The 22432-nt window shown below is 39.6% G+C and overlaps 1 protein-coding gene across 3 annotated transcripts in view; it reads right to left on the bottom strand.

The window, feature by feature from the left end:
- Fras1 (Fraser extracellular matrix complex subunit 1) overlaps window positions 1-19623 on the bottom strand; it is a 425584-nt gene extending 405961 nt beyond the window's left edge. For all 3 annotated transcript variants that reach the window (XM_078021445.1, XM_078021446.1, XM_078021447.1), the window contains exons 1-2: window positions 19485-19623; window positions 11871-11902 (exon numbers count right to left, since the gene is read on the bottom strand). In XM_078021445.1, coding sequence (XP_077877571.1) covers window positions 11871-11902; window positions 19485-19560 — 108 coding nt within the window. In that variant the 5' untranslated portion in view covers window positions 19561-19623. The remainder of the gene's footprint in view (window positions 1-11870; window positions 11903-19484) is intronic.
- Window positions 19624-22432: the final 2809 nt, after the last annotated feature.

The raw sequence follows: 22432 nt of genomic DNA, 5'->3' as shown, positions 1-22432 counted from the left end.
TCTGGTTTCCTTTACATAAGCCTTTTTTTTTTTTTTTTTTTGGTACCAGGGATTGAACCCAGGGGTACTTAACCATTGTGCCACATCCCCAGTTTTTTACTTTTTATTTTGAGACAGGGTCTCCCTAAGTTTCTTAGAGCCTTGCTAAGTTGCTGAGGCTGGCTTTGAACTTTTGATCCTCTTTCCTCAGGCTGCCAAGTTGCTGTGATTACAGGCGAGCACCACTGCACAAGGCTAATACTTTTAACATAATAAGACAATATGGCCATATTCACTTAGAAAACTCAAAAGCAAACTCAAAAATTGAGATGGTATTCTGCAATTTATGTTTTGATGTTTAAATAACACTATTATTTGCATTTTTCAATTGCTTTCTCTTTAATAATATCAGCAATACAAAAAAAAAAAAGAACTCCTACTTTTAAAGACTGAGTATACTTGATCTTAATAAGTTTGCATAAAGATACCTCATAGGAATATACACACCTTGGTGCTCATAACATTTCTTTTATTATACTTATATCTCCTGACTGGGATTATTGAAATTTTTCTTCTTAATCATAAATGAAACAGTAAGAAATATAAAAATACAGTTTTTTCCTCAACATTCTGATTAATTCTTCTAAAGTAACCACCAAAGCAGCAGTTTAACATGAATTTCCCATGCACTTGAGTCACCTCATTCCTATGAAATCGTCTCTGGTCTCCTCCTTAGTCCCCAGGCTATCAAGAATCCTTTGTTACATTGTGTTGTTTTTCAACAGAACCTAAAGCTTCTGACCACACTGGATTTTTCTTTTAAAAAAACACATTTTAAATGTAGGAATTTATAAATCTAACAAAATCCTAGAAGCAAACAATAATCCACTCAGTTTTGTGGTCCACCATGAGAGAAGAACCATACTCTTCAATCTGTAGGGGAATCTATACAACATAATCAGCTTTCCATTTTAAAAATAAATTTGAATATAATAACATGCATATTTATCTTAATACTGCCCGGACAGAAGTTAGTCTTTTCAGATTGTGAAGGAGAATAAGAAATGCCAACTAGATTAAAGAGGAATGAAAATGATTATACGATTCTACTCTCACTTGGGGGAGGAGCATTGCGATGGATATCATGGGTGCAGCTGCTTAGTAGGGAGTTCCACCTGACGTAATGCCAGAAGAACCTGCTTTTGCTGAACTGATCATAAATTCAGCAATACTGACTCACTGTTGGAGTACATGAGTGAAATGACCTTTCTTTTTCAAAGTGCCCATCAGTCACACTGAACCAGTTACCCCTCTCAAAGCTCTATAGAGTAACTACATGTGGACCTGGGTGGAAATGAGAAGAGGAAGGAGCACAGCAGAGGGCAGTGCTGTGATGTCACATCTCCAACAGTCTACTCATCAGTCTACAGGACAGAGTCAGAATTCAAGAGCAAATTATTTCCATTTCAAAAGTGCCCCTCTGTCTACTGGATATATGTAATTCAAACACCTTATTCCAAGCCTTCAATGAGCTGGAGTTTTAAAAATCTCTTCTCAGTATTTTATCTCATCACTTCTTACACTTCAATCAAACTGGACTCCCTTTGTCACTTAGGTTTGTACTCATAATGATCCTCTTTCTTAAGAGCCTTCTCCTCATTTCTCCCAAGTCTGAAGTGGCTCATATTTCAAGGCCAAGATCAAAAGTGGTTTCCTCCTGAATATAGTGTTCTCAATAGCGAATTCTCAATGACTGAAGCATGTGCTTACTACCTCCCAGGTACTTTCTGCGACCGCCCTGTAACATAGGTGCAACTATTATCTGCATTCAAAAGATGAGGTAACTTGTCGAGGTCAAACAATAGTGAAGAGCTCAGCTTAAACTGAGAGCTCCTACCCTTTACCCTGATGTAATACTTCTGTTTACTAACTTATCCCAAAGTGCTGTGGGCAGACTTCATTAACTGACTATGAGGTATTGGTTTGACTGAGAAACAAAATCCAACTTATATTGGTTTAAACAGAGAGCATTTATAAGCTCATACAAAAATTCCTTGGAAGGTCAGTTCCTGTGCTAGTTGTCAGTAGATCAATACCAATTCCTCAAGGAATCAAACTCTTCCACCTTTCTCCTGCAGCAATTTCTGTATATTGCTTGGATATTCTAATGGTTGCAAAATGGCTGCAGGAACTCCAAGAGATCACCTCTTCTTGGACCAATGTTCAAACACTAGGCTTCAAAATCTCATGTTAATGGATAATTCTTTTTCCCCCACTATGATGTTTCTTTTTTTGTGAAGGGATATCAACATATAACTCCAGGCTCTTTCCTATCCCTAAGAAGGTGGCATGATTTATCTAACTGGTAAATTTAACTTAGATAAGTCTAACATAGTTTGTCTTCCTTCCTCTTCTATGGAGCATAGCTATCATCCAAAACCGTAAGTTTTCCTCTGCTTCTCCTAACGGTATTTCTTATCTGCACAGCCCTTCTATTTGGGAAAACCAATTCATCAAAGCTGTCTGTGAATGCCCAAGTCTGCCCAATTCTGAGACTGAGAATCAGCATCTCAATTCTCTAAAGACAACTGAATCTATATCCCCCAACTTAGCTTCATTGGTTAAAAACTAAAGGGGTAATATTTTGACTTCTATACTTATTCCCTGTTTTATTTCTCATCTTGTTCATAACTGGGGAAAGGGAGGTGTTACTTATGGGGCTCCTTTCAAATATCCAACAATCTTCTCAAACTTAACACACACATCTCATTGGTCACAACTAAGTCACATACTCACATATGGAGTTTTAAACTAGGATTTACACAAGCCATGTAAGGAAGGGGCGGAACACTGAATAAAAAAAATCAGGGCTCTTCCAGCAGAGAAAAGGGGAAAGGGATTGTTGGATAGGCAGTCTGGAGTCTGTTGCTAATATCCCAGGGATCCAGCTCGAGTCTCACTAATCTTGGTATTCACCACAGGTCCAATCACAGGGTCCACAACTTGAAAGTTGCTGGATGTCTTTAGAATCCAGTTCGATTACTACTGCAACCCACACCTACAGCAATTAGGAGAGGGAGAGGTGTCTTAGCCACTAATTTCAGGTTCCTTCTGCTCCTAATTTCTCATTCTTATACCAAGTTCCCTCCAGGGAAAGTCAATATAGGAAGTGTATCAAAGAGTATCCATTTCTGTTAATAATTCTCCCCTGCTCACTATAACAAAACCATTTATTTCAAGAATGTAAGGTACAAAGAACAATGAAATCTGCTCTCCAATGCAGACACTGTCCCCTCCCTCCCCGCCTACTCAATTTCCCTTTGGAGGAAAGGAATGACATAAATTTAATAAATAACCAATCTCAGGAGCTGTCAGGAAAGTACTCACAGGTCATGGCCCAAACTCAAGGGCCTCCTGGGGACTAACAAGAAGCCATTTCTTACTATGTGAGCTTTTCCTTTCCTCCTTCTTTTATTTAGTTTATAAATGCTGGGAACCTAAAAAATCATTGCTGAAAGAACTTAGCTGGGACCTCAGAAGCTAAGTGCTTATTTTACACAAAACTGCATAGTGATTTTTTTAAAGCTATTTTGTGCCAATTTTATATTTAAATGTCCCCTACTGTGACAGAAACAAAATGCCATCCATATGAAATTTTCAAAGCCAACTTTTCCTTAGACATTTATAATTCAAATTCCAAGAAAACATATGCTGGGTTAACTCAATTGTCATTTGATATTTATACACTATCTTTCCCTTAGCAAGCAAAGGACTTGAAAAAGTAAGTAAACTTTAATAAGATAATACTATAGGTTGTCATAAATTAGTGACAGGTCTATTTTAGGGGAGAAATATATATATATGCATATATTTTATAGAAAATGTATTATGCATTTATGTACATTTTCTATAAAACATACCATGTATAAAATAAACATGTTATTTTTAGTTATACACAGAGAAATGGGAAAACACAAAATGAGGTACTAGGTCAGAAGGCAATTGAGAGCAAAAATGGCACAAACTTTAAAAGAAAAAAAATAAATGTGGGAGGATGAGTGGCCTACCAGAAAATTGAGATATATGATCACACATAGCATAATCTAAGCAAATAAATATGGCTGCCAAGCTCAGTTGCATCTTCTAAATTCAAAACAAAGAAAAAGAAATGTGTTTGTTAACTTAAAACATCTGTTCCTACCATAAGAATATGAATAAGAATGAAAGTGCATATGGATTATTCATCAATAAAAGTATAAAGTCTCCTATATTATTCCCCTCACACAATTATTCCCAGAAGATATAAATTTCCAAATAGTATACTACACATATAATTGTGATGGACAACTTTTAAAACCCCAAAAAGGAAAAGAATCACAATTCCTCACTACCTGGCACCCAAGGGTACAAAACTGCTCCCTTAAATAAAATGCACACTCAAGTGGAGAGATTTTTTTTTTTTTACCCTAGAAGGGCTTCCTTAGGCAGAATCACATAGATCTAACCCAGATTACGCCAACCCTCGGAAATCATCTAGACCAAGCCACCATTATCTCATTCCTGATTTTGTCAGTCTAGTCCCAACTTGAACACTCCTAATTAAACAAAGCTCACTACCTCTCATCTAGCATGGGAATGATTTGTTGCAAAATATATATATATATATATATTTTACCATAAACTACATACAGTTTAATGAAGGATGGCCTTCCCACTTAAAAGTATATTATGCAATATTTAAAAATAAATAAAGAGAGCCAAGCGCAGGGGCACATGCCTATAATCCCAGCAACTCTGGAGACTGAGGCAGGAGGATCATGAGTTCAAACTCAGCCTGTGCAACTTAGCAAGGACCTAAGCAACTCAGCAAGATCCTGTCTCTAATAAAATATCACAAAAGGATTAGGGATGTGGCTCAGTAGTTAAGTATCCCTGGGTTCAATCCCTGGTATCAAAATAATAATAATAATAATAATAATAATAATAATAATAATAATAACAATAAATGAAGAGCAGAGCACAGTGGCTCATGCCTGTAATCCCAAAGAATCAGGAGGCTGAGGCAAGATGACAGCAAGTTTGAGGTCAGCCTCAGCAACTTAACATGACCCTGTCTCAAAAAATAAAGGATTGGGGATTTAGCTTAGTTGTAAAGCACTCTTGGGTTCAATTCCCAATACTGAACAACAACAACAACAACAAAAACAGTTTTAACTTAAAAAAAGATTAAAAATAAATGAGGAAGATCCAAAGGTCAACTTTTTAAGGCATTTAAAAAACCAGTGGCAACCTACAGTCAACCAACAGGTACTGGGAAACTACCCAATACGCTTAAGGGAAATAAAATTAAGGATTGTATTGACTCCTGCCTGAGAACATCCACAGGTAGCCAAGTAGTCACCCAAGTGCTGAAAGTCTGGAATGCTTCACTAGCAGCCACTGAGCAAGATTCACTAAGTATTTAGAAGGACTGTGAGAACTTTATAGGGAAAGTTTCCAAACTTTTTTCATTGTTCTTCCATAAAAATCCTTTGAGCATGCTGATGAATACCAGAAAAAAATGAAATTTGAAGATGTATTTTCATTTTTACAGGGCTATGTTTTGTGTTAACAGTTTCAAATAAAAAAGTAAAGCTATAGCACACCAATTTTTTAAGATTCCAGCACTGAAGAATTGTCTTCCCCAGTTCTCCTTGGCCCTAATAAATAAGGCCTACAGATCAGACCAGAGCTGCTCAATTCTTTGCTACATACACTACATTTTAACAAAACACAACAAAATTGAAAAAAGTTTAACAAAATATGTAAGATTAGGCTGCAGGTAATGGCTTACCTCTAATTTTATCCTTTCTTTTATTAAAAAAGAAATACACACTGGACAATACAGGCAGTGTAGGGCTGTAATTAAGATCATCTCAAAAGTCTTCAAATTTCATATGCAAACAAACATGGAGAAACTACAACAAATTTCTTGCTAACTTTCTCACAATCACTGAAGACACTACAGTAGATATTCAGAGTGACAACAATTTGCAATGTTGTAATTCAAGTTTAAGCACTGGAGTACATTAAGAATCTGAAATCTCTAAAGCTGAACTTTCCAATAAGGAAGACACTAGCCATGGACAGCTATTCAAAAATAAACCATAATTGAAACTAAACAAAGCTTAAATCTCAGTTCCTCAGAGTCACATTTCAGGTATACTCAACAACCATAGGTGACTCCCCCACTGCCATACCGAGCAGCTTGGCTGTGGAACCTTTCCATTCTCACCAACACTGTGCTGAGAGACCTTGCACTAGGATCTAATCTAACTTTCTTTTTTTTTATTTAACATTTATTTTTTAGTTGTAGATGGACACAATACCTTTATTTATTTTCTTATGTGGTGCTAAAGGATTGAATTCAGTGCTTCATACATGCTAAGCAAGCTTTCTAACTGAGCCACAACCCTAGCCCCTAATCTAACTTTCTTAATGTATAAATTTAGAAACAGAAAGCCTATTTCATTCATGTGTCTTACTCTATGCTACATAGGTGGTAATTACAGAGCCAGGACAAGAACCCAGGCACCCTGACCTTTGACACTCAGTCATTTCCACTCCAACATCTTGTTGCTGCCTAGATGCAGTGAGTTCCAGTTCCTACCAGGTTTAGTTTTGGGTTTTTCTACAAACACGCTCTCAGTCTTTAGAAACCCTTAGGAATAGGATCCCCCATTATACAAATGATGAAACTGAGTTTCAACTGTATAAAATATCATATCTGAGGCCACACAGCAAGTATGTCACAGCACCAAGATTCAAACTCTAACACTTAGATCTTTCTACTGTGTTAGGTACAGAAAACACTCCACATTTTTATTTTCCTTGAAAAACTTTTTTTTCAATTTTGTTAAAATAGTGCTTCGTGATTTCCTTTGTCAGCTTGTGTTGGTAAAAGTATCTCAAGTAGGAAAATCCCAACACTTAGCACTTTTGATCTATGGAAGAAGAGCAGTTTTGTTCCCCTTTGCCAATTGTAACTGCTTTATAACACCAAAAGTTTCTAACCTTTATTAAGCACCAGGCCAAGTACTTCTTGTTGATGTCCTTCAGCCTTCCTAATAGTTCTGTGAACAAACATTTCATCTCCATTTTACAGATGGAAAAAGTTGGGGTGAAGAGTTAGCCCATCCATCCTCAGGAAGAATTTAATAAAGAAGTGTTCACTTGTGGTGAGGCAAAGCAAAAGGACTGCTAAATTCTTTGTATTTGATATAATTGGAAAAGAATATAAAATATATGAAAATTTTGAAATAAAAATTTGTTTTCCTCCTCACAATGGAAATCCCTGCCACAGTTAGGCATCATAACTGTTTCCCTCTAATGGATTCCTAATCCAAGATGGTCACACTTTCTTCCACAGGACTGACTTTAGAGAAACTCTGCAAGTCAAAAAAGTGAATGAGTATTGTAGAGTAAGAAACATATCCAAAATAGATTATTCAGTGTTTTTCATGGTACTCATTGTCCCTTCTGGAAATTTCTGACCTGACAAATACAGAGAAGAGAAAGGTAGAGAAGAAAGTGTTAAAGAAAGCAGAAGGGAAACAGCTGAAGTCAGTACATAGCTACATGTGGCTCAGGACCAAATTGTCCCAGAATGTCACTTCAAATTCAGAAAGCTGCCAAAAGTTGAAAACACAACATGTTGGAAGACACACACACACATACACTCATAAACACATATAGATACACATGTATATAATATACTGCATACAGCATTACATATTTGTTTAAGATCCAATGATCCTCTAAATGCTTCTTGCATCCTGTGGTGAATTTAGTACTTGCACACAGTGCTGGAAAGCCTTGGTTCAGTGGGAAGGGGTTAGCCAGGGACAGCTGGCTTTCGCAGGAGGTCAGGGACAGAGACTGGCAGAGACAACTGCATGGCAGGTGCTGCAGGGGAGGGGATGAGCATACAAGACTTGAAGGTAAAATAAGCTAGTTGTGTACAAAGACAACAAGCAGACTGGCTTGGCGGTGAGAAACAGAATGCTTGATGAAATGGCTTTAGAGTCAGAACCAGGTTTGAACCCTCTCTTCCTCTAGCATTTACTAGTCCTGTAATGTTGGACAATGTGATTTACACTTTCTGAGCCTTCCTTCTCTTATCTGTAGAGAAAATACCTATTTCCTGGCATTGTTGAGAGTATAAAATGCTAGTAGGGGCTTAATCACTGTCCCTGTCACTTGTTCTTAATGGTTGGTAGAAAGGAATTTCATTATAGCAAAAAAAAAAAAAAAAAAAAACATATTCCAGGCATTGCACAGGGGTGTCTTCCCCATATTATCCTATTTATTCTATTAAAATCCTTCAGGAGAGGCTCTACTTGTCCCCATTTCACTTAGTGTGCCCCAGGTCACAGAGCTAGTTTCCAGCAGAGGAAGAATTCAAACCAAGTCATCAGATCACCAGGCCTATATATGTTCCACTGTATCTGGCAGTTTCCTAAGCAACAAGTGGTAAGACTAAAAAGCATCAGTGAGAGGAATCCTCATAGGACAGATGGGGAGTTAAAAAACTAACAACAAGCCCCTAAATCCATTTCTCATCTGCTCAATATATTTTATGGAATTCTGGGAAGAGCTGAGGAGTGACATTTCCAATCAGACCAATGAAATGAACCTCAAGAACTTCTCATCCCTGCCCTCAGTTTCCTCATCCAGTTTCCTCCCAATGGGGAGCTGGGACTACATACTTTCTGAAGTTACTTCCAGATCTAAAATGATGAGCACATGGGTAGAATTACAAGGTTTGAGACACAAACAGCACACTGTGCTCAGAGCCATCTCTTGAGCGTGATGCCTTTTATAATAGAAGCCCTCTCACCCAGAGAGATGTTTAATCATGAAATCCTAAAATAGCAATGGTGTAATGTTCTCAAACTCTTTATTTTAATTCAAAATATATAAATGTACGTTCATTATCCAATTTCACTGATGTAGGCACAATGCCTCTCTCTTCAACACTAGGACATGGGGAGAGAGCAGGGATGGGTTATGCAGACAATTAACTATGCTCACAATCCATCATGTACAATTTCCTCTTTCTTTCTTCCTTCCTTCCTTCCTTCCTTCCTTCCTTCCTTCCTTCTTTCTTTCTTTCTTTCTTTCTTTCTCTTTCTTTCTTTCTCTCCCCCCACCCACCCAGTGCTAGAGATTCAGAGCCTCAGGCATGCCAGACAAATATTCTATCATTAAACTACATCCCCCAGCCCCATTTCCAATCTCAATGACCTTAAAATAGAAAGAATTTTAATGATTACGGATAAACCCATAAGCAGAATCTCTTTAGATTTTCAAGTTTTTCCTCATCTTTTATAGCTGTTTCTCCCACACTTAATTTGACAGCAATTTTTAGTGACTCACCTCTATGGAGTCTTTTTTAAGTATTCAACACAGTTTCCCTAGAAACAAGAATGTTATTTCTTTTTATATTCCCATTTCAGCAGTTTAATTAAACAATAAGTCAGACTTTGTCATCTCTCTTCTCTAGAGTGTCCAATGACTCACCCATCTTACTGAAAGGACATGTAAAGTCCGTCCATGGCTCCACACTCTGTGACCCCTGCCGTTCCCCCTGCCTCCTCTCCTGCCACCCCCCTCCTCAGTCAATCCACACCAGCTAGGTGACCTCCAGGTATGTTTCCTCATGTGGCCAAGGGAGCTCTTGCTTCCAACTGGCTTGCTGTTCCCCCTCTCCAAATTTTCTTCCTCTGGATATCCACAGGGTGAGCTCTTAGAATTCCTTCTTTCTAGTTCTTTGTTCATATTTCACCTTCTCAGTGAAGCCTTCTCCATTATCCTAATTAAAGTAGCCACCCTGGCCTCCCACCTCAACGTTGTTTTTTTCTAGCATACGTAGCTGATGTTCTATACATTTCACCCATTAGAATTCAAGCTTAGGAGGGCAGGGAATGTTGCCTGTTTGCAGATGTACTCCAGTGCCTAAAATAACAGGGCCATAGTTGTCATTCCATAAATAAGTCTTCAATAATAATCTCTGTTGTTGTAATAAATGTATTATCTGACTAAATTGCATAAGTACAATACTAGGTACTTCAGACTTGAGGAGGGTTAGGAACAAAGACTCTTGGTAAGCAAAGAAGTCACCTGGAGGGCTCAGAAGTGCACTGGTTCTGAAGAGCTTACCCTGCAAGGCATGAGCAGCCATGAGCCCTAGGATCAGCCAGGGCATGGTAGAGAGGGCAACAAGGTCACCTGTTAAATGCAAGTTGCTAAACAGTCTCTCCTTTTAACTCAACCAAACTGATGTCTCCAATCACTTGATGTTTTCATACTCAAATACATAAAACCCATAGCAAAGTATAGAGGATAATCTGGCTACTTTGCTTCAGATAGAGATAAAACAGTAGATAAACTGTCTTATTCTGATGTACCCCTCCATGGTCAATGACCTTTAGCAAATCTCTTCATCTCTTTCTTATCCTTAGTTCTCCATTAAAAAGCAAGAGGGTATAAAATAATATGTGGCCTGACTATTTTATCAGTCTATGGTAAGTATCAGATGAATCACTAACTATGAAAATATATGAAAAAATTATAAAGCATGCTATACAATAAGCAATTATTGGGGCTGGGGTTGTAATTCAGTGGTAGAGCACTTGCCTAGCATGTTTGAGCCACTAGGTTCAATCCCCAGCAACACATCAAAAAAAAAAAACTAGATAAACAAACAATAAGCAATTTTCTTTGTATGAATAAAGATGACTTACTTGTCTATAATATCTCCCATTGCTCCCCCAAACTGATAATGTACTTTAGAGCACTTTGATTTTGATATTATTCTAAAATTTATAAAGAATAAACAGAATGAAAAGTCTGCTTTTAAGGGCATGGAATGAGAAAAAGAAGGAAAATCAGGCCTTTTCCTGGTTCTTAAATAGAAAAATATCAAGAAGGAAAAAAATGCATAAATCTTCAGAGCAGTAACTATAATATAAAATGATCAGATTTAAGAATATTACTGTGAGTATCTATGATTATCTGGACTCTGGGACAATTTAGATGTTACTCATCTATTTCTACTACAAGAATAATCCAAGATGACTTATTAATATCACAGATGTCAATAGCAGGTTATGATGTAAATGGGAAAACTCTTTCCAACCATCTCAGTTCTGTTTTACTATAGCATTTATTACACCAAAATAAAAAGTGGTGAAGAACGACTTGTCACACCATTTATTAGAGTTGATGGAGTGTAGACAGTCTTTTCAATAAGGCTTTAACACACTGTTCTGCACCATAGTCCATTATTAATGAAAAGAAATGCATGATACTTGCATCTGCTTTTCCCCCAAGTCATTCAGACATTAAATTCAAAATCCATTCTACCCTTTATGGCAAAGGGTCAGAGATCAAATGTTAATTTGTTGTTTACCAAAATGTTCATTTCTAATCAGGAATCTTCCCTATTCTACTGAATTTAATAATAGTACTTTCTTGGAGAGAGGATCAAAGAAGGAAGCAAATGCAACAGGAATATAAACAAATCGTGCCCTAGTTTATATCTGACAAGAAAATGAGATCTAATTTTTCTCTGTGAAAAGAACACAAAGGACAGCCACAGAATGCAAACTGTGTGTTGCATATCTGAACTTCTCTTCCAGCACCTGAGTATCTGAATGGAACTAATTCACTCTAGAAAAGGCATTAAGTAATAGAGCCTGATGGTGCCAGGATGAGGGATAACCTTCAAACTGTGAACAAAAGTAAACATATTTGACAATGATAGGAATCACCTCACTCACACAGTAACCTCCATCAAGCATTTCACACTCAAAAGAAAAAAAAAAACAAATATATTAAGAATGACCTACCGCCAACAAGGAACCCTGATAGACACAAGCACCTGTGGGGAAAAACAAACAAGAATTAAAAGTGATGCATAATATGCCAATAAGCACTGCCCCCCAGCAGGCTCTCTGCTCAAACTGCATCTACACGCATCATAATCAGCAAACCGCTTTTTCCAAAATCTTAAAAGCTTGAGCATTCTTCCCCTCGGGAAATAACCCCATACACCAAAATAACATTTCCTGGGCACACGTGAGGGAAGGCTTCATTAGAACTCATTATCTGAATTTTAAAATAAATGTATTTATAATGGCATACTCTAAATACAGTGCATATTTTCCTTTATGATAAATCAAGAAAGCTTCCATAATCTAGTCCCAATTTACTTATTCAAGCTTCTCTTCCACTCTTTGCTTACATAAATTCTCCAGTCCAACCCAAAGAGCCAACTTAGGATCCCATGATAAAATTTCATGTCTCAATGGCTTTTGTTTGTTTTTATTTCCTACAGGAGATGTATTTGGTCTATTCAAAGCCCTCGAATTTGATTTCATCTCCTTCATGACACTTTTCCAGCCCACAGGATTATGTTCATCTCCTGTGAGCTCATAGCACTTTGTGCGTGAATCATTTATTTGTGAATCACCCTTGTGTACTTCCTCTGGCATCCTTGCTACAGATGTGGAAATGCTGCTATACTGCACAAAATATATATCTGAGGAAATGGGGACTATTTCTCTTTTTTGGTATTCCCCTTCTCTTCATATACTAGGCATTCGTTTAGATATCTGGTTAACATAAAATATCTATTTCATGCTTTTAACACAATATGCTCCTCTTTGGAGAGATTAAATCATTTTATAGAAGAGCAATATAAATGGTGGTTATTTGAAAAGATCCCTTCTGTTGAGTTCCTGACCTCCAAGACTCTTTTCTCTCCATTTTTTTTTCTGATGGGCTGCTTATGAACTGATACATCTTTATATTTTCCAGTCATTAGGCACCAAGTGAAAAAAAAAAGATGATTTGTTTCTACATGGAGAAGAAAGCTGAATTTGACTGGATAGCTTATGTATTCCGAATAACTAGCATATCATAAAACAACATAACAAATTGTAATCCTGATTTTTTAAAAAAAAAAAAAAACATTTCTCAACCAATTTTTGAGCAGCACGACAGGTGTTGATTTAACCTAGAAACAAGTATACAATGTGCTACTGGCTACTCTCAGAAACTAAGGCCACAAACAGAATAAAATAGTATACACAAACCAAAGTAGGTCATCTTGATGTTGTGCCACATTTGGTTTCCAAAGAGGGAAGGACACATTTTACTACAGTGCTTGTCTCTAACAGATGGTTCATGAAGTCTCAAAATATTACCTTCTCCAGAAAGGACTGGTCTATGTTCTCCACCAATAATGGAACTGAGAACAATCTAGTGAGATGACTATTTACATTTGAGTTGAATCAAAGACCCTGAGGCAAATTTACTAAATGACTTTTACATTCTTGACATTCAAATAGAATAATTTGAGACAAAGCCCTTGGGGAGGGAGGGACTTTTCTTAATTGATTTACTTTTCTTTAAGAAATTTGTTCCAAAGATTATATTTCAGTCTACAGCGTGTCATAAGAAAGCATATAAAAGATGTAAGTACATGTATATTTAGATATAAAATAATCATATATAACTCAAATACACAATTCATTTTCTAAACTGCTTAAACGGATTAAATGGATATTTAATTACATCCAATGTTTTAAAAATTACAATAAAGTTCATCACTAAGGTACAATTTAACAAAATTTAATATTTTTCCAGACCATTAATTTTTAATGGCTAAACTATGAAAAACCTTTCACATATTAAATAGTTTTTTAATTGACAGATAAAATCATGTATATATGTATATGTCATGTACAACATGATGTTTTCAAGTACATTTAACCTTTATGATAAGCAAAAGAAAATTTAACTTTCAGAGAAAAAAAACACAAAACTTGTTCTTTAAAATAAGACTATCCTCAGATATAGGCATATGTTACTAGGGATACCTTCTGAGAAATGCATCATTAGGAAACATTTCTGTGATGCAAACATTTATTCACACCAAGTAAGATGGCTATGACATCATTAGGCAATATGAGACCAACATACTATATTCAGTTCAACATTGACCAAAACATCATTCTGTGGCACATAACTATAATTTTATTTCTCTCTCCCTCAGTATTACCTCTTTCACAGTTCCCCCCAAAATCAAGTACTTTAAGAAGTAACCAAATATCCACATAAAAACCTGTTTGGGGAAGTTCTATAAGAGGAAAACATAAAGCTACATTTAAGAGTGGCACCAAAGCCAGATGTGGTTAAGCGAAACATCTGCTATAGACTCCAGTCAAGTGGTATGTACCTGCTGATAAATTCTGTCATTAGGAAAAGAAAATAACTCAATTTGGGTCACTCTATGGTGCACAATTCCAAAAGAAATAAGCTTTGCCCTCTGAGGGCTTTCGTAAAATCAAACAGTTCTAACCAGAAGGCAGCTACATGAACGAATGTCCATTAACACTGTTTCCAAACCCTCATTTCTACTCTCCTGAGAGAACAAAGCATTCCAGTATGATGCCCAGTCCTATCAAACATTTATCACCACCCAAAGCCAGATGCGGTCATCCAGAGTAAACATATTTCTCCCACACTGTGGCACGCTGCACACCCACTAGCAGATGAAGTTGGGAGGTTTGTTGGCATTAGGTGCTGGGTGCAGCTTCTGATTCAGAACTGGAGCAGAGAGGCCTTTTCACTAATCCATCAATTCACATAATATGGACAACAAAGTGACTCCTTCTACTCATCATTTTTCCCCCCTAAGGAGTTCTAGAAAGATTACAGATCTATCTAAGCTTTCAAATTATGGCTTTATTTGAACTTGAAAGGAAAATCCAGCTCAGCTCAAGGTGGATTTTTCTTTCTTTTTTTCTTTTTAGTGCCTGAACTGAGGGCCTGTGCATGTTGGGTAAGCATTCTACAACCTCAGCCCCTCAAGACGAATTCTGAGAAATGGTAGAGATCTAGAAAGAGAAATATGCCTTCTTCAAAGGAAAATAGAGGAAAAAAATTTAAAAACAATGGGAACCAGAGTTCCCAAACCAAGAACATTGTCAGTTTCAGGGCATGAAATATAGCTAAAGGATCCAGCAATTTAATTCCAACAGCACACGGTCTGTGAGATAGTGCAGATAGTCTACAGAGTAAAGTAATTATATAGAGCAAAAAAGGAAGGCTGCTATGTTTGGAGAATTGGCTGCTCTTCTTCCAGTGTGGATGGCTCATTGCTACAGGTCACAGAGGCAAAATGTTACATATAAAATTTAAACAAATAAAATAATGGCTTTATTATTTGATGGCTTTTCAAAGATTATAATAAACTCCTTTATGACATATCTGTAAAAAATTAATATTTTCAGGGAAATTTTGAGATATGATTAGTACCAGTACTGACATCCTTAAACTATTCACTAGAGAAACTGACTGGTAAGCTGAGTGAATTAGAGAAGTTAAATCCAAGAAGCACAAAATGTCAGACCCATTAGTTGAAAGAAATAGTGTTCATTAAGACATGAAGAGATTTGGAGAGTAGGGCCTCACAAACACACGACTCATTAGGACCAAGCAGCCACAAGTTGGCATTTAAATGTTCAAGCTTTATGTTGTATTATAATTCAGCATATGGCTGTGTACACTGTGGAATAGTTAAAATAGAATCACTTCTGGACTGACAGGGCAGCTCATGTCCTGATGACTGTCGAGTAGGATTCAGATCAATTAATAGAGTAGTTAAAATGAAAATGGGCCAACTGTTTTTGAACTGTTATAAAAGTTGGCATGCAGCTCCCACTTCACCGTGTGGTAGTCCCCTCCCCTCTTCTGAGCCATGTGGTGGAGAGTATTTTATGACTACTTGTGTCTAAGTAAAATTAAGTGATATTGCCACCCAAGTCCATAGTGAATATGGATGGGTATGTCCTCACTAAAGGACGTCTATGGGGAGAGCAATACTCAGAGTCGATCCCCAGAAGGCAATGTATTAGAAACAAGAGCCAACAACATGGGGATAGGGATGTGGCTCAGTGGTAGAGCACCTGCCTAGCATGCATAAGCCCCTGGGTTTGATCCCTAGCACTGGGGGAAATTAAAAAAAAAAATCTATGCTAATACATCACATTATTTCTACTAGCAGGTAGTTATAAAAGCCATAAAGTTGCAAAATTGCAATTAGTATCAATCAACTGGAATCAGTAAAATTTCAATATTGGGCAAGCCAACAAAGACCAAATGTTCTCCTATCTCTAGTGAAGCATAATTCTGATAATAACAATTTGGGGGGTATGCAAACTCCTTGAGGGCAAGTACTATAGGCTTTTACTATTTGTTTTGATCTCTGTATTTCCCCACCAGACACAACATGACACATTTGCTCTCAAAAAAAAAAAAAAGGCTTGTCAAATGAAAGATGAAGGGAGAGGCTATTTTTCTTGGCTATTTTTCAATGTCTTCTCTGATACTGAGGTTCAAGCATTCAGTGTCTCACCAAAGGAAGTCCTCAGCCAACAACAGAATCAAAAATGCTGATCTATCTATAAATAAAACACACTGTCTATCAAATGATCAGTTCCAAAATAATCTGTCAATGGCACTTATATGAAAAGCCTGGGAGATCGTGGAGTTAACTGAATCCACATGAGGAGTGATGAGACATCAACTAGAGCTCAGTGCTCTTAGCCTCAGAGCCAAGCCAGCTGTCTATGTAGTGTAACCTCACAGGACTTCCCCATATCAACACAACTCAAAGTGAGCATCTCCAGAAAACACCATCACAAAATTCCCCTGATTCAGAAAATAACCATATTAGAGGTTTCCCTGTGCCTTCTTGACTTTATTAAGACCTCAAATCATAGAATTTTATCTACTTGGCAATACAAAATAACACTCCCAATAATTTCCTTATAAAAATTTATTTTTTCTTCTGATAATTAGAATAAAATTTAGGACCTGGAAATTGCAACTGATGACAAATAAGCTGGCAAATGTCAGTCATTTTTCCCCCTATTCATGATGATTAACAAAAGTATTTTAGCAGTATCACCTAGTTGACTTCTTCATTTAGTAAATGACAGAATTACAGCTCACAGAGTTAGATGGTTCATTCAAGGTAAGTCAGCTAATCATAAAGGCTTCAAAAGAATGTGATTTGGCAATACTTGTTCATTTGGCCAAAAATTTTGAGAACTTACTATGTGCTTGGATGTATAAGAATAACTAGGAGCCATCCTAACTCCTCAGACCAAGGTAACATTTATAGCAACTACAATTGTGAAAGGTATTAACTGGCATACTGGAAGCATATATGACATATTCTCTGAGCACAGAGAAGAAAACAAATTCTTCTGTGAAGTGGCAGGCAAAAGTGTCCAAGTATGTCCCATCAAGAGAAATACATGTGAACGTGTGAACGTTTCTTTTCAGCTTTTAAAAATCATTCCCTAGGTTAACACTAAAAATTTGAGATCTCTGAAATCCTTATATTTCCATCTATGACCTCAGTGCTTTTAATGTTAAAATAAAACCTTGACAGAACCAAATGGAAGGTCTCATGGAATGACAACTTGTCTGTGGGACTGATATCATTTAATTAAATTCATGAGATAAAGGATGTAAAGTACTTAGCATAGTACCAGGCAAATGGCATGTGCTCAGTAAATGTATTCATTCATTATCAGATAAGCGTCATTATAATTTGGGTGAAAACTGACATTTACCAATCTTGCAATCCAATTTGTGAAATGACTATAGAATGCTCTGAAGGTAGGGTGATACAATTAAATGCAGTATCCAAAGTATATCTTTAAAGGAATAAAACCTCTTTCCCAATACCCATCAAAAGACCTTGGCAGTTCTTAAACATTGCGCATTGTACGGACCAATCCTCCAAAGAGCGCCCCCTGTAGACTCTTAATATTAACAGCTTTTGTCTGAGATTTAATCTGAGAAAATGCATCATTCCAGCTGCCCCCTGCTGAGCAATACAGGAGCATGTTTTCTTCGTTGCTGGGATATGATTGTAAATAAGAAACTGCCACCAAGTGAAACTGTAGTTTTTCTAAGTCCGAAGTTGAGATTTAGGTGGCCTGGGCAGTCTCTCCAGTCTGGGGCAATTAGACTTTTTTTTTTCAAGTATGCACACACACTCGCATACATATTATCTCTCTCTCTCTCTACAGGTTTTGCACTGTTTGAAGAAGTCTGCACAGGTCCTAGACGTACTTCTCCCAGGGATGGGATACATTCCACCTGCTCCCCAGGAGGGTGAGGGAAGGTATCACCTTAACCAGTAGGGAAAGTCTCCATTGCAAAATGTAAATTTCCAAAACTAGACCATTTTCTCTTGTGAAGCTAATAAAGAAGAGGCATCGCTCCTTTGACTGGAAGTCGATCCAAGAAAGGCTTTGTCCTACCCCGACCTCCAACGCCCCCAATCCTAGGCAAGGGATCAGCAGTCGGGGACTGTCTCCCTCCAGCACCAGCGCAGAGAAAGCGGCCCGCCCAGCGCTGGCCGCCGCGGCTGCGAAGCCAATTTGCGGCTGGGCAGGTGAACTCTTCTTCCCGCAGCTGGATGAATAATGAATGGAGCCGGGAAGGAAAGCAGAGCGCCCTGTGCTGTGGATTGAGTCCTCTTCCTCCCAGCCGCCGGCTCCCCTCCCCCTCCTTAAACACTAACTGGGCCACTTCCCGGGCTCCTCCGAGCAGGTGGGAGCTCAAAGCGCCTCGCGTCCCTGGCCCTGCACCCCTTGACCCCAAAACTCTTAATTTACTTATTGATTTATTTATTCGGCTGAGCCTAGATTACGTTTGATATCATGGCGACAACTCTTCGCTGTCTCCCTTCCCTCTCTCGGCTCCAGGGTTTCAAATGTAGATTGAAGCCCGGGAGGAAAACCAGGAGGCGGAGGGATAAGGGAAGTAATCTAAACTCTTATTAACCACTTTCCCCCGCCCCCTTGGGGAAGCAGGAAGGCTATCGGTACCGGGGAGATTTATTTCAGTACAATTAAATTGCCTACGTCCAGAACATGCTCTGATCAGCTAGTTATAAAATCTTAACTGGACTTTATAGAGACTTATAGGGGAGACTTATAGGGGTAGGAAGGAGCAAGAGTGATGGAGCTTTTATGTTTCATAGGAGCCGAAGTTGGTTTGCTTTTTTGTTTGTTTTGGTGTGTTTTTTTTTTTTTCCTGCAAACGTAAGAGCAATTGCTCTTTCCTCACCTAGGCTTTATGTAGTTGCTTTTCCTTCAGGGGCAGGAGAGGAAAGGAAATCCGATTTAAAAGATCCACCTCAACCTGCCACCACCCAAAGGACTTACGGTGGAAAAGGAGACCGTGGAGGGGGCTGTGATCCGAATGCTAACTAATCTCAGAAAAAAAAAAAGCCCACTCCAGTTCCACTCCCACCCACTCCCCAAAGTAAAAGACAAAAACTTCCACCTAACCCACGACACCATAAAACTTGCTGAGCATTTTAAACTTCACACACACACACACTCACACACACGCGCCACTGCTCTTTTTACCTTCAGAATGATGAAGCAATACTGCAAATTCCGCCAACGCTACGGCCACCCTGAGCCACACTTTGAGGAAACCCATCGCCGCCTTGGCACCCACAGTGGAGGAGTGCAGCCTTCAGCATCCAAGAGCCGGCTCTCCGCCAAACTGCTGGTTTCGGCGCCCGGAGCCGGGGACGCCCAGAGGGTGGAGAACAGTGGGCTGTTTCCTCCGGGGAGAAAAGAAGATGGACAGGCCAAGAGCGACTCTCACATCAGCCCCGAGGCGCCGGATCCGGCGGGCGATTCAATTCACTCACTGCTGGGGCGGGGAGCTGACCGAGCTCTCCCGGACCGCAGGACACCGACGATGGCTGGGCTTGGGAGAACGAGAAGGGGCAAAGCGTAGTTCTCCACTGCAAAGTCTACCCGAAAGTTGCCGGTCACGGACTGATCTGCTCTCGCAGCATTTCCCTGGGGCTAGATCCGTCCTCTTTGGGGTCTCTCACAGGGAAGATCTTGGCCCTGGTACGTCTCGACTAGCTTTTTTAAAGTTCCCTTGCTATTCCGCGTCCGAGCTGCGTAGGCAGAAAGGGTCTCCCGGAATCCCGAAAAACCCACTCACACCCACTTCTTGGCGGGGCCACCTCCAGCTCAGCGGACCTCAGCCGCCCAGCGCCGCTGACTGGAAACTTTGTGTCGCGATGCGTGCACGTCCGGAACTCGCCGGAGCTGCAGCCGCACCGCGCCGCCCCGGGCTGCGCTCCCTGCAGCAGACTGTTCCGAGGCTTGCAAGGAAGGCGAGGGGGGCACGGGGGGCGCTGCTGCTACTTTCTCGCCCCCGCCCCTCGCCTGAGTGAGAAGGGCTGCGGGGGCGCGGCTTGCTCCACACCGACACCCACCTCCTAACCGAACAACCAGAGCTGCTCTGCAGGGTGGAGGTGCGATTACGGGAGTGGAGGAGGAGCCAGAATTTTAGATTCACTGAGGAAGGAGAAAGGCTGGAAAAGCCCCCTTGAACTCAATGCAATCCGGGCTAGAGAGCCCGGAAATGCACAAAATAGATCCCCGTCTAGATCCCCGCATTTAAAGGACACATACTCCGCCTGTCTCCGCCTCCCTCCCCTCCTTCCTCCCTCCTTTAGCTTGGTGTGAAAATGGACCCAGGGACTCGGAGCTTTGGCAAAGATTCCAGAAAGTCACGTGGGCAAGGGGAGAAGCGGGGAGGGGAGTGAGGGGAGGCCGAGAGAGCAACCTGATCCCCTTATTCATTCGGCTGGAGTTCAGGTCGGCTTTGTCTGGAGCGGGATCAAAAGTGGTCACACCGGGGATGGAGGGGCGGGGTGGAAAAAGGTGGCGTGGTCCTTACTCTGGCTCAGCTGAGAGCTCCGAACTGGATCCACACCCCTTATTTAGGAGGGGCCGATTCATGGAGGAAAGTGTCCACATCAAAGCCCTAGAGCTACCCTCTACCACCAAGTGCGTCCTGGGACCCTCCTGGGGTTTTACTCGCAACCTGGGAGAATCTAGTCCTGCAAGCCGGAGGGGGAATAATCCCACTGCGAAAGCACCTTTACCTCTCCCTGGGAGCCGCTGTCAATGAAACAACACGCTGTCTTGGCGTTATGGGTCCAGCTGCGCCCCCAAATGCCAATGCCTGGGAAGTAAATTTTAAGGCAAAGCCGACTGGGGCGCATACTTGAAGAGTGGAAGCTTTGATTCCCAGCGGGGACTGACAGATAGCAGCTATTTTTGTAGAATCAAATAAAAATAGCTGGTCCGGGTTTAATCATTTTATAAGACGGGAATAGTTTCATCAGAAAGATACTGGCTAGGTTCCGATGGGCCCAGAGAAAAGATGTCCTGGTTCACTCTGCTGAGCTGAAATGGAGAGACTGTCCAAGAGAGTTTGAAGTAGCATTGAACTGGTAGCTGTGAGTAGGCAGAGGTGCCAGCTGTTTCCAGTTTTCACCGCCATCATAAGGCAAGCCCACTGTTCTAAAGCACACTAATGCCTTTTGGAACCATTCACTTTTGGGGGGATAACTGGATAAATTGAAATTGGCAGGTCCTCATGACTGTAATATTTAGCCAGAGCAAAGAGGGAACCTCTGACAACCTGGCTGTGATTCTTGAGTATCTGGAGGACCCAGAAATCCTGCATCTCACCCTTAGTCTCTCCACTGGGCTGTACTTCCTAGAGACAGATTTTTTTTTTTTAACCTCTGTATCTGAAGCAGATAATAGGGCTCTGTAAACATTTCTTGAAAGAATGGACTAAACAAAACAGTAAGTTCCTGAAAGCAGCAGCCATATCAAGCTGGACTGGGGGGTCCTAACCCCCTCCCAACAAAAAGGATTACCCCGTTGTTTTTTTTAAGAAAGTGGACATTTTTTTTCAATCTCAAGAAGAGCATTTTGCAAATTCAAACACACACACTGACAAACCAGATTACCAAACAAAACCCCTCCTACAAAGGACTTTTGTAGCCACTACTAAGAATAACAATTTGTTCCTGCCAGAATCAACAATTTTATTTTATTTTTTAAAATTTATGCATCTACTAAAGGGTATCTAGGTTGGATCCATAATTTAGCTATTGTGAATTGTGCTGCTATAAACATTGATGTGGCTGTGTTCCTGTAGTATGCTGTTTTTAAGTCCTTTGGGTATAAACCCAGGTGTGGGATAACTGGCTCAAATGATGGTTCCATTCTCGATTTTCCAAGGAATCTTCATACTGCTTTCCATATTGGTTGCAGTAGATGAATGGATAAAGGAAACATGGAATATGTACACAATGTAATATTACTCAGCATTAAAAGATAATAAAATCATGGCATTTTCAGGTAAATGGATGGAATTGGAAAATATAATGCTAAGTGAAGTTAACCAGTCCCAAAAACCCAAAGGCCTTCACTGATATTAGGATGCTGATTCACAATGGGGATGGCAGGGGAGCATGGGAGGAATA

The sequence above is a fragment of the Ictidomys tridecemlineatus genome, chromosome 9 (genome assembly GCF_052094955.1).
Source record: "Ictidomys tridecemlineatus isolate mIctTri1 chromosome 9, mIctTri1.hap1, whole genome shotgun sequence".
NCBI lineage: Eukaryota > Metazoa > Chordata > Mammalia > Rodentia > Sciuridae > Ictidomys > Ictidomys tridecemlineatus.
Note: the sequence above shows the minus strand (reverse complement) of the source record. Positions and strands in the feature narration are given on the sequence as shown.